Genomic DNA, 13,116 nt, shown 5'->3' on the forward strand with positions numbered 1-13,116 from the left:
TGGACAAAGGGCAAATCAGTGAGGACAAGCAACATTAGATGACACACATACAAAAAAAAGGATAAGATGAAGATAAAATGATGAATACTCAAAGTCTCTCACCAGTTCCAGATGGAAGAGCACAGCAGAGACTTCCTGCACACGCTTCACTATCTTCTCAGGGTTATTGGAATCTTCTGCTTTCCCTGACATTTTGTTATATAGGGCCATTTGCCAACGCATTGAGGAATTCTCACACTGAATAGAGTGAAAAGATAGGATAAGACATGAGCTTCTAATTGCAAGACTGAAGGCCTCAAATAGAATTCAAAGCCATGTGCTAGGGTCCATATGTAATGCCCTGGAAAAACAGGTATAGGTGCATATAGCCCCCCGTATAACACCTATCCCACACAGGGTTAAAACAGCCAACCTGAAACCCTAGTCACCCCCCCTTAGGGTAGGGCAGACACACCAGTGGGCGGGACTAGGCGGTTGGGAACGCCCACCTAGGGATCTAGAGAGCCCGGGGCAGGAAAACAGTTCAGTCTGTAGCTCAAGTGAGTTAAGAGTGCTTTTCACACTGCGACATCACTAGCGATCTCGTTAGCGATGTGACACGCCAGATCGCAGATGCGATCTGCCGAGATCGCACATGTGACCGGCGCTATAAAAATGACCTATGTGCGATCTGGGCAGATCGCATCTGCGATCTGGCATGTCACATTGCTAACGAGATCGCTAGCGATGTCGCAGCGTGTAAAGCACCCTTTAGATCAAGTTTAGGCTTTGAAGTTGACAGACGTCAGGGTCGAAGCCCTGGCGTACTGGCTAGGTAGCAGACAGTAGCCATAGTCGTCAGGAGACGGGAAGACAGTTCGGCAGATTCGAGGTGGACCGGGAAAGGGTAGGAGCCCGCCGGTACCGACACCGGAGACCCGACCGGAAACCGTGTGCACCGAGGGGCTACTCGGACCCTGAAGCCAGGACCAGCACTGACGGCCTAGCTAATTAACCGATTGAGGGCAGGATTCTAGGTCCTGTCCCAACCTAAGTCCCGAAAAGTAGACAACCACCCACAGAGAGGGATAGGGCCACCGCCAGGGCCTATAGATCCCACGGGTCAGCGTCAGACGGGCACGGCTCCCAAACAAAGAACCGGGAGCGGACTCCTGCGTTTCACACTGGGAAGTCCAACACAGAACACACTAAGTGCAGAGGAGAGAGACTTTGACTACCAGCCCGGGTGTGGGACCAGATACACCCGTCTGCGGCAGACGACCACCATCACCTTGGTTTACCACAGGACTTGTGTGTATTATTCGACCATGAGTAACATCGCCGGCCCCTGCAATCACCATCCTCAGTACAGAGACACTGGGCCCCAGGGCATCCATCCCTACCCACGGAGGGGTTAACATCCAGCAGCCATCACATCTCCCCGGGTACCTCGCAACAGCAGCAGTGGTGCTACATCTCACACACCATGGGTGGCATCAAAGACATTCTGCAACCAACCCTGTATAACTACATCCCCCATTTTATTCGGAGTGTCCGCGCGACTCCTGGGTCCGGAGAACCCCTTGAGCCGTACCATAGATCCGGATCCGAGCAGCGGCGGCTGCTGGCACGGGGGCGGCACACATATAGATTTGCTTCATGGAGCCACAGGTGTGCAATGTGCCTCTGTATCTCACCTCTGTACGGTACCATCTCATGAAGATATTCTACTCTACATGCTAATGAATTCCATATTATCTTTTAGTATACGTTAAGATTAATCCACTAACCTTGCCTTGTAGGTGAAGATTATTCTGCAAGAATTCCCTCACTTCTTCATCTGTGTCTTTCTGTAGAGAAATTACAAAATAAACTCAACAAGTGATCAAGATCAATGGAGACAACATTAAAAGATTGTACTAAATGTTTTCTGGGATAACACCCACCAGCGAATAACGTGTCTTGGCTAATGTGATCAACTCTTGGTCAGTTGGGGAACACATGTTCAACCCAATAGGAAGCATCTTCTTGAGGGTGGCCACAATCAGTGATGTCTGAACAGAATACCGATCTCCGCGTCGTTTCTTCTTTGTGCGCTCCTGGTCAGAACCACCAGACTAGAGGGGAATGGTAAAGTTAGATTATCTAGACGTGGAATGAGATGACGGGAAATATGCCATGCATTCAACTCAGCGCAAGTGTGACACCCCCCCAAAAAATCAAACACCTTAACAGATCATCAATCACAAAAAGGCATCAAAATCTCATCCATCCAGCCATGAGCCGCAATATGCCAAGTGTCTGTCCAGCAAATATCAAAAGCTACTTGAATTAAATAATTTTTATCAAATTCCAATTTCTGGTAAAACCATAGTCCACCACCAACCTTCACTATAAGGGTCCATTTTTCTTCCAAAAGACATAAAATAATGAAATTATGGACTTAATTCCTTTAATCAAACATAACTATGGTTGAAACCACCAGGGTATTACTGACCATTTCATACAATCTATATGATAGTGGTCGTCAATATACCCAAGCTTTCTACAGTTTAACATTGATTAATGTTCTCTATTGACTTATAAATCTGTTCTTCATGCTACCAATAAAATAGACTATTTTCAACCTTTAAACCACAAATGAGGCAGTACATATAATATATAGTGGTCTTGTAAGATTTTTCTCTAGTTAGTGATGGATGGAACAACAAGAAGTATGGAAATATTCTACAGCATTAGGAAATGAGCATTGCAGTTGATGAGATAGAAGATGGTATGATTAAAGAGGTTGTTTAATTATTGTATAATACATTATGCTGTTAGAAACGGCAAAACAAGATTTTTTTTTGTGTTTTTCCTCTTGTAATGTGACTGTGTTATACATATGGCTGTTACATACCTGTTGTACTGCCAACATCTCTGCAGAGACGCTGACTTACTCACTGGCCCAGCTGAGTCGCAAACTCCACGCACTTCCCCGGCCATCCACGTGTGCTGCTGCCTCCTTCCCTTCCTGGGCCCTGTACATGCTGCACAGGGTTCCCGAGAGTGCACCTAAGACGTGAGCGCACACTGGCCTTTTTCTTAAAGCGCTGGTGTGCCATTTCCCAAAAATACCTCTCAGCTTGTGGCTGAGAGGTACTGAGTATTTAAGGCACCCTCCTATTAGGGGAGGTGACTGCGCAACGCCTTAGTCAGTCAGTCTCCTAGCTAGTTAGTTGTCAGGTCCTGAGCTCCTGTCCCATTATCTCTGTGTCCATCACCCTATACCGGTCTTCCCTTACCTATCTACCCCTGCCGTGTTCACCATACCTGTCAGTACCTGCCTGTCTGTCTGCCCTGGTCATCTCTCCTGTACTTGCCTGCAGCTGTATCCATATCTGAGTCCGTCTCCTGTCCTGGGGGTCAGATGCCACAGCCCCGGTCACTTCCCTGGGAGTGGTACCTCGCACTCGCTTCGCAGTGGGTGTTTAGTTAAACCCTTCCCACTAAAGGGTAAGCCTGGGCTCCCCCTGTGGTCCAGTGAGTCTACTAATCCCGCTCGCTGCCCCTACATTGGCCATGAGCGTTACACCTGTTATGCTGCCCACGTACTTATGTTTTATGAATCCCTTCTCAAAACGTTCACTGGTGATAAGACGTGGATTTTAGTATGAGTCCTATTACCCTATGTCCCATGTTGTAAAGTAACCAGGAAGTGGGGCTGAGACACTGGGCATGTGCGACCACTTACACTAAAAACATTGGGTGGACATTCAGAGAGGGAATGAAAAGAACAGTAGAGGGCATCTTGCCAAGTATGTAACCGCAATAACTACACACAGGAGGATTTTTTTTTCAATTTTTCTAATTGAAAAATGGTTATGTTTCTCCAGATTAAAGTGAGAACAGTATTAAATTATTAAATTAAGGGACAGCCCCTTTAATCTAAGAAAGAAATGCACAAATGTGGGTGAGTAAAAACAAGAAAGTATAAAGTAATAAAAACTATGAAAATATATGAGAAAGAGGATGCATGAACCAAGGTTATCATAGATGAGCAAGGATAAAGAACTCACAGCAGATACATGCCATAGATATCTTTGGGAGTCAACGGGATTTTATACTTTAAGCAGGATTAATGTTTGGAAGATTAGAAAAAAAAGCAGTTGCAGGAAAAATAAACAATTAACAAAAAGGAAACGTAAGGTACGTTTCATGATACATCTAATATGGTATGTATCTGTCAATGAAAAATAAGACAAGATGAGATGATGATGACTTGAAGACACAAGAATGTACATAGAAGAAGATATCAACATTTAGAAGACATGACTGCAGATAATCAATTATGGATAGACATAACATATGGTGAGGTCAGGAAGTTGACCTGATATTTCAGAATACAAGACAATATATAAATATATAGGAAACAAACAATAGAAACATCAATAATATAACATAACGCACATGTATTGTGTATGGACACAAAACCAGATCTACAGGCAAATTATCCTATACTGTAAACATAATTTACGTAGATTATGCCAAGGATGCACCGAGCGCCAAGGATTCCACCAAGGAAATGCCCCTTCTCTGCCATCACTCCCTGCCCTGCAGTTATCGGCTAAAGCTACAACTCTCAGACTTCATGCTTTGCTCGTGGTCTTCGGGCTCTCTGTAACTAGTAATATTCTGCTCCGCTTTAGTTGCTTTCACCCACATTTAGGCCAGAAATGAAAGAAGATTGCCCTAGAGAGCTTTCAGTATTACGACTGAGTACAAGAGGCAGACAGAGCAGGATGTCTTGGAGATTTAAAGGGTTATTCTCTTCTTCACACTTCAGAAGTGCTCCTCAACTTCCTGGCTTCCTGCTTGTCAGGGGGAGGTGCGCTTGAGATGATTGACAGTTTGGACCGGTAGCATGGCTGCATTGCTGGTCTTATCTGTGCTCTCTCAGAAAACAGATTTGCCTATACAGCATTGGAGGAGCACAAGAGTCCTTAAGCTGGCCGGATCCATGTCTATATATTGCATGGAGACTGAGCTGGAAACAGCAGTGATATTAGGCCTCAGAAAAAAAGCATCAGAAGCAATATGCAAATGACCATGGAGCTTAAGGGCGGTTTACACGCAGCGACATCGCTAGCGATGTCGCTCGTGAAAGCACCCGCCCCCGTCGTTTGTGCGTCACGGGCAAATTGCTGCCCGTGGCACACAATATCGCTAGGCCCCGTCACATGGACTTGCCTTCCTAGCGTCGTCGCTGTGGTCGGCATACAGCTTCTTTTCTAAGGGGGCGGTTCGTGCGGCGTCTCAGCGATGTCACACGGCAGGCATCCAATAGAAGCGGAGGGGCGGAGAGCAGCCGAAAGAAAGTGACACCCACCTCGTTGCCGGAGGACGCAGGTACGGTGTTTTACATCGTTCCCGGGGTGTCACACGTAGCGATGTGTGCTGCCTCAGGAACGACGAACAACCTGCGTCCAAAAGCAGCAACGATATTTTGGAAATTGACGACGTGTCAACAATAAACGATTTGGTAAGTATTTTGCATCGTTAGCGGTCGTTCGTAAGTGTCACATGCAACAACGTCGCTAACGAGGCCGGATGTGCGTCACGAATTCCGTGACCCCAACGACATCTCGTTAGCGATGTCGTTGCGCGTAACGGGGCCTTTAGGCTCTTGCGATCAGATCGCAGCCACGGAGAAGAGAGAGAACAGTGTTCCCATCTTCTCCGCTGCCTGTCTCTGCATATATCACACTGAACTCGGATGTCATCCACATGCAGTGCGATGTTTCACACTCACCCATAGACCTGTATAGGGGTGCGTGACCCGAGACTCGCTGCCAAACATAGCATGCTGCGATTTTTTTTCTCATGCCGATACGGCATGAGAGAAGAATCGCAGATGGACACTGCCCCCATGGTTTTACACTGGTGCGAGTGCAATTCCATGCTTTATAGGATTGCACTCGTCCATGTAAAACGGTGGAACCAAGGCTTTGAGCACAGATGCTACAAAATGTGTCTATTAAAGTAAAGAGGGTGCATTACTTGAAGGAGCACTATCACTGATTTGCTCAACATTTTTTAAGGGAAGTTAGTGTAAAAAGCAACTTGGAAACCTGTCTTTAAGACACCAGTTTATTTATATTACATTTAATCCATATACTTGTAAAATATTTGCTCTATGATTGTCACTCGCACTTGTTTTCGGCACTGGTCTACTCACCACGCTGCTCCACTCAGCCTCAGTACTCCACAATGAAACCCCTTGTTGCAGCACTTCCAGCCTGTTACATTTCCCTGCTGTCTCCACCTGGCTATAGGAAGGTGCAGGCAGTCCTGCAGAGTTTAGCTTTCCTGTCCTAGGGGATATATTAAGCAGCTCCTCCCTCCACATGGTGCCTGAACTTAGGTTCCTGGTGGCATCTTGTCTCTAGTGTTCCGTGTAGGTTTATCGTCTCTTCAGTTTTTGACCCGGCTTGTCCATCTAGTTGTCGTCTGACCTCTTCGCTCCTGACCTTAGCTCTGTATTATGACCCTATGCTGCCTTCCCTGACCTTGGACTCTTTGACTAAAGGGGGCTTTACACGCAGCGACATCGCTAACGAAATGTCGTTGGGGTCACGCAATTCGTGACCCACATCCGGCTTCATTAGCGACGTTGTTGCGTGTGAAACGTATGAATGACCGTTAACGATCAAAATTACTCACCTAATCGTTGATCGTTGACATGTCATTCTAATCCCAAATGTCGTTGCTGTTGCAGGACGCAGGTTGTTTGTTGTTCCTGTGGCAGCACACATCGCTATATGTGACACCGCAGGAACGTGGAACGACACCGTACCTACGGCCGCCCGCAATGAGGAAGGAAGGAGGTGGGCGGGATGTTCCGCCCGCTCATCTCCGCCCCTCCGCTTCTATTGGGCGGTCGCTTAGTGACGCCGCTGTGACGCCGAACTTACCTCCTTAGAAAGGAGGCGGTTCACCGGCCACAGCGACGTCACTAGGCAGGTAAGTAGTGTGACGGATCCTAGCGATGTTGTGCGCCACGGGCAGCGATTTGCCCGTGACGCACAACCGACGGGGGCGGGTGCTTTCACCAGCGACATTGCTAGCGATGTCGCTGTGTGTGTAAAGTGACCTTTAGTCTCTGCCTATGCCCTCTATACCTAGTACTCCTACCTTGACCCGTCGGTCAGCTGTTACAAGCCCAGGGACTGCCCTGAGAGTGGTGCCTGACGACTGCCTGCAGCTCAGCCTATCCTCACCATCTGAGGCGCTAGTGAATATCAGGTAGTCACTTAGTCACACCTTTCCAGGTCAGCCCGGCCCATGGCGCAGTCACAATGATCTTACCCTTAGCGCATTATTCAGCAAGCAATAGATACATTATTGATGGACTTGTAGAACATTTGCTTTCCATACATTTCTGGTCATTGCGCACATGTCAGTGTCTTTACATAGACCATATTATTACCAAACATTTGTCCATGTTAATGGACATTAAAGCAGACTGCATTTCTCTCTGTTGTGAAAACATTGGCAGAATTTGCATTTTTAATAAAATACAAAAATAAAAAAAACTTCTAAAGAAATCCACAGAAAAAAAAACATCATCCTCCAAGGCAGACAAAGAAGATTGCAATAAAGCAATTAAATAAAAGCACATTTTCGGAAGAGTGCAGCCTTCCTGCACCTCCGTTTTCACCCACATCTGTGCCCTCACTCTGTGCCAACACATTTGACGTGCCATGTGTTGCTCAGGCAGAAAACATACAGCCGTTCCGGTTTCTGGAGTGGCTGCAGAGAACATGCAAAATCATCCGTCTATCTGACCTCCTTTCACTTTTTTGACAAAAAAAAAAGAAAATGACTCCTGCCAACTCCTCTGTGAGAAGTTTGGTAATTCTCAACTTCTAACTTAGTAGCATATGGGGCATAAAGGTGTCCAATTATCACCCTCGGTAGATATGGCACTGGCGTAGGGTGGCCTTTTCCAATGGGCAATACGTTGCAGGGTCCTCCACACCACTGCCATGTTTGGGGGACTGCTCCGATGGTGATGTGCTATCCCTTTAATTAAGTTAAATAGTTCAATAGGCCTTATAGACCTTGCCCTGAGGTTTGGAAAATGTGGCTCATAAAGTTCAAGTAACATATAATCTTGTTTCATTTGTCACTTTACATAAATGTATAATTTATTTAACCTGGTGTAAATGCCACTGTTCTCCTGAACCCGACATTGTTTCTCTTTCGTTCCTGCGCCTCTCCGTTCCTGAGATATGGTCTGTGATGGTGGAATATGGGGGGTAATTTTGTGTAGGTTCGTATTTTAGGTCCATTCTGTGTACATTGTCCTGTTTGCAGACAAATCACCCCCTACCGGGCTTTTGTCCCCAAAGTCTGGGGGAGGGGGGCCTGGGATCTACCTAAACTCTCTACTTAACTTTGGGATTATTGACTTTGGCTGGGAAGAAAAAGAGACAAGCAGGAAGTTTGATCCTCTGGGGGAGAAGCTGCAGCTACAGGCAGAGAGCTGTTGAAAAGGACTCCTGGAGGATTGTGACTCATACCCGGGACATTTATGCCTTTACCCTCTACTTTACCCTCCGTATGGTGGATTATTTGATGGACCTTTTGACTTGCATGGAATAAAGACCGTCGTTGACACATCGTTCATTTTCAAAATATTTTTTGTCGTTTGGAACGCAGCAGACATATTGCTACGTTTGACACCCTGCCAACGACAAACATCGTAGTGCGTCCGTCATCAGCGACGCGTGCGTGTTGTTACGAGCAATGCTCCACGCCTCCTCCACTCTGATTGGAGTCACGCCAGGGTGTATGCTATGGACAATTATACGCCTCTGTTGTTGCCGGAATCGTTGGGAGGAATGCTGTGTGACGGTGTCCACACAACCTCCTTGGTCAAACAATATATCGCTGAACGATGTAGCGTCATTTGTGAGATGGGTACGTGTGACCGCTACAAAATGACCTATGAGCGATCTCAGCAAATCGTAGCAAAGATCTGGGCGTGTCACCTAGCTAACGAGATCACTAGCGATATCTTTGCTTGTAAAGCGGCCTTAAGTCTGGGGGAGGGGGGCCTGGGATCCATCTAAATCAGTGTTTCCCAAACTCCAGTCCTCATGCCCCCAACAAGTTATGTTTTCAGGATTTCCTTACTATTGAACAGGTGATGGAATCATTATCAAGGCATCACCTGTGCTATATTAAGGAAATCCTGAAAACAAGACCTGTTGGGGGTCGTGAGGACTGGAGTTTGGGAACCACTGATCTAAACTTTCTGCTTACCTGGGGGATTATTTAGTTTGGCTGGGAAGGACAAGAGACAAGTAGGAAGATTGATCCTCTAGGGGAGAAGCTGCAGCTACAGGCAGAGAGCTGTTGAAAAGGACTGCTGGAGGGTTGTGACTGATACCCGGGACATTTATCCCTTTACCCTCTACTTTACCCTCCGTGTGGTGGATTATTTGATGGACCTTTTAACTTGCATGGAATAAAGGTTCTTTGGATTGTTCACTCATCTCTCGCTCTGTTGATTGTGTGATATGGGAGAAGGACCCCATGACATGGTCGCCTGTTTTTTTTCCTGTATGTAACCTTAGTCTTTTTTGTCAAAAGGGTGTGGTTTTCTGCAGACGCCAACAAAGCAGCACTGTGGGCCACACCCACTTGGCGATAAAGGTTTAAATCACACACAGGGAAAAAAAAGGCTGAATCTCAAGAATGGAGAGGTGCAGGAACAAGAGAGAAACAACGTCGGATTCAGGAGAACAGAGGCATTAATATAAATATATATATTTATTTATCACACGCAATCTGTTAAATTGAACTAAAGGGTTCAAAAAGTGTATTAAATCTCAAGCCATAACCTTCGAGGTGAAGGTAAAGAAGCAGACTGTGTGTATGGACCGAATGAGGCCTGAATCTTTATCCATAATTATGTAATATCAGAATAAATCTATCAATAACTTAAATTCCCTACACTGACCTACCCATCTTAGGATATCCTACAAGAACTTTCAGGCAGTAAAGTGAAAGGAGTCCTTGAATTATTTCTCTAGGACCAATATTTTTTTCAGCTACGGACTGTACAAACTAAGAGTGGCCGATACTGTACAGCGTTACACGGCACTTCAGTGACGGAAGTGATATACAAGTGAAAGCAGGACAGACAGACGGAAGTAGCCATGCTTCCCACACAGGCAGAGGGCAATAACGCAGCAGCCCCACCACAAGAAAAGAGGTTGACTGCTGACCTGGCTGTCTCCAGACTAACAAGGGAACAAAGAGAGAAGCATATATGTTACAGAATAAACTGGAAATGTAGAACATCTAATAAGCTAAAAATTTAAAAAAGAGTCAAATTGCGATGATTTAAGTATGTAAAATAAAAACATACATAAGACTAATAAGATCATTGGAAGAAGACCTAGGACTCGTAACACCAAAAATATCTCCAATGGCTGCTCGAGAACGTATCTCGGTATACATCTCGTCCATTGTTGGTTGTAGAACTCTTCATGTTGTGAAGAACCTACCTATATAGTGTATATTCCTTATACATATACTCCCTGACAGAAGTGCTGTCGCTTATCCATGTTATGTAAATAAAAGCTTATAACCTGACTTTAAATTCATCCATTGGTTTTATAAATTACTTTTTTGAAGGCTGAAACCCTCCCAAATTTGGTTTAGGTTAGGAAAATAAAGTTGCTGCAAAGCTGAAATATTGATCATTTAATGAACACAGAAAGGTCAGATTTTGGCAAGACAAAAGCTTTGTCACCTTGTCATATAATGCACCCAATCCTAGTTTACATCGTCACCTGTGCTCACTAAATGATCGGTTAATTAGTGGGTGTGTATAAAAAGAAACCCAGCACCCCAGACCTTCACTTGAACTGCAACTTGACCTCTGACAACATGCCAAAAATCCTTTGCTTTGCAGCAACTTTATTTTCATAACCTAAACCAAATTTGGGAGGGTTTCAGCTTTCAAAAGAGTAATTTATAAAACCAATGGATGAATTTAAAGTTAGGTTATAAGCTTTTCTTTACATAACATGGATAAGTGACAGAACTTCTGTCAGGTAGTGTAAGTTATCACCATACTTTTGATGTGCACATTTAGCTTGAAAATCTACTATGTAGTGTGTAGGCAAATATGGTAAGTGTCAAAGCTGAGGAATGTAATTGTTACGATGGTAGGAGGTAGATGCTAAAGATGTAATTCGAGAGCTCACTGGAGAACCTTTGAATGGTCAACCCACCTTGGACATTTTGCTTTTGCTGTCTGCGGTGAGGAAGGACATGTTGTTGATTTCGTTCTGTACCACAAAATTCTGTTCCTCTCGTTTAAAGTTCTAGTAGAGAAGGTGAAATATTAGATTATATCTTTTTCATACCTTAACTGATGATACTACTTAAAATCTTAATTTTAAAAAAATTCTTGGGAGTGTTCCCTTCTCTTCTTCAACAGGTATCGGAAAATTAGTGGTAGTTACTAGAAGGGAAATTTACCAGGACTTTTATGCTTCAAAAGAAATGCAAATGTGGTCTTTCCTGGAAGAAAAGTAAACTAGCGAGATGGCTAAACTAAGAAAACTCCATATTCAGTTGGTCTCCTTTGGCTAGTTTCACACTTGCGTTCAGCACAGTCCGTCACTATGGAGAATAGCGCAGTCCGTTAACGCACTGCGCTATTCTCTATAGACTTGTATGGACGACGCACTGTAACGCAAGTGTCAGTGTTGCATCCGCTGGACGACGCAGCGTCGTTATTTTGACGCTGTGCCTGGCGGATGGAATGCTGCATGTAACATTTTTTTTGAGCAGCGGAAACCTTTATTTTTCACTGCGCATGCTCTCTTTTTTTTTTTTTTTTTAATCACAAACTTTATTTTATTTCTCGGTGGCCGAACGTTCAGCTGAGCGCTCGGCCGCCGGCATGTCAGGGCACTCAGCTGAGCGCTCGGCCGCCGGCATGTCAGGGCACTCAGCTGAGCGCTCGGCCGCCGGCATATCAGGGCACTCAGCTGAGCGCTCGGCTGCCGGCATGTCAGGGCACTCAGCTGAACGCTCGGCCACCGGCATGTCAGGGCACTCAGCTGATCGCCCGGCCGCCGGCATGTCAGGGCACTCAGCTGAGCGCTCGGCCGCCGGCATGTCAGGGCACTCAGCTGATCGCCCGGCCGCCGGCATGTTATAGCGCTCAGCTGAGCGCTCGGCCGCCGGCATGTGAGAGCGCTCGGCCGCCGGCTATTAAGAGCGATCAGCTGATCATTCACAATAGTCGGCTGCCGGTACTGTAAAGAAGAAAAATAAATAAATAAATAAATAACGCTTTCCGTTATTTTGTACGATCCGTAGCATTGCGTTGTGCCACTACATGCAACGCATCCGTTGCATCCGTCACACAATGCAATGCTACGGAAGCCGTCCAACGCAAGTGTGAAACTAGCCTAAGAAGAATCGGTTCTCCTCCACCCTGAAACATTTCATCAAGGGCTTCTCATGCTACCTCAAAACAGATGTCTTTAAATTGGAGTCAGACCTGAATATTATCCTTAGCCCATGTTACCAAATATGGGTGTCTCACGTAAGGGGAGGCTGTAGGAAGTGGCCTCAGGAGCTAAGCCTGCTTAGAACTTACATGGGACTTGGACCAGAAGATAAACACTTCTCCAACCATGCGGAAGAGTTCTTCTGCATCACAGTTGGGTACTGTCAGCCAGTTTGCTCTAGGAAAAAGTACAGAAATCTATTGGTAATGCCAACGTCACTCCAGATCACAATAAGAAGTTTTGATGGCTCATTAGGATGATGACATTAATCCTTTATTTTGGCCTGTTGGTTATTATACCTGTTGTTGTCCACATAGCGGATAAGTAGAGGATAAAGAGCGTAGAGGTCTCGGCACAAAACGGAGAACTCATCACGAATCAGACTCTCTGAATCTTCAGATTCACTCTTGACTTCCAGACGTAGCTGATCTTCTTCTGCCACAACTTTACCTGCCCGTTTTTTCAGCTTCTCCATAGTGGGAATGAAATGGGATCGAAGGAGCTCTGGCTTCGCCTTACTTACAATGGGTTGGGCAAACACTGGTAGAAACAA

General features: G+C 45.5%; 1 protein-coding gene across 4 annotated transcripts in view; it reads right to left on the reverse strand.

Moving 5' to 3' along the window:
- RYR1 (ryanodine receptor 1) overlaps positions 1 to 13,116 on the reverse strand; it is a 189,101-nt gene that overhangs the window by 49,701 nt on the left and 126,284 nt on the right. For 2 of the 4 annotated variants that reach the window (XM_075323524.1, XM_075323522.1), the window contains exons 67-73: positions 12,863 to 13,103; positions 12,653 to 12,740; positions 11,271 to 11,363; positions 10,257 to 10,271; positions 1,926 to 2,096; positions 1,770 to 1,829; positions 103 to 237 (exon numbers count right to left, since the gene is read on the reverse strand). In XM_075323524.1, the coding sequence (XP_075179639.1) occupies positions 103 to 237; positions 1,770 to 1,829; positions 1,926 to 2,096; positions 10,257 to 10,271; positions 11,271 to 11,363; positions 12,653 to 12,740; positions 12,863 to 13,103 (803 nt within the window). The remainder of the gene's footprint in view (positions 1 to 102; positions 238 to 1,769; positions 1,830 to 1,925; positions 2,097 to 10,256; positions 10,272 to 11,270; positions 11,364 to 12,652; positions 12,741 to 12,862; positions 13,104 to 13,116) is intronic. The other 2 variants (XM_075323525.1, XM_075323523.1) reach the window with 1 other exon arrangement.

The sequence above is a fragment of the Anomaloglossus baeobatrachus genome, chromosome 9 (assembly GCF_048569485.1).
Source record: "Anomaloglossus baeobatrachus isolate aAnoBae1 chromosome 9, aAnoBae1.hap1, whole genome shotgun sequence".
In the NCBI taxonomy this organism is placed as follows: domain Eukaryota; kingdom Metazoa; phylum Chordata; class Amphibia; order Anura; family Aromobatidae; genus Anomaloglossus; species Anomaloglossus baeobatrachus.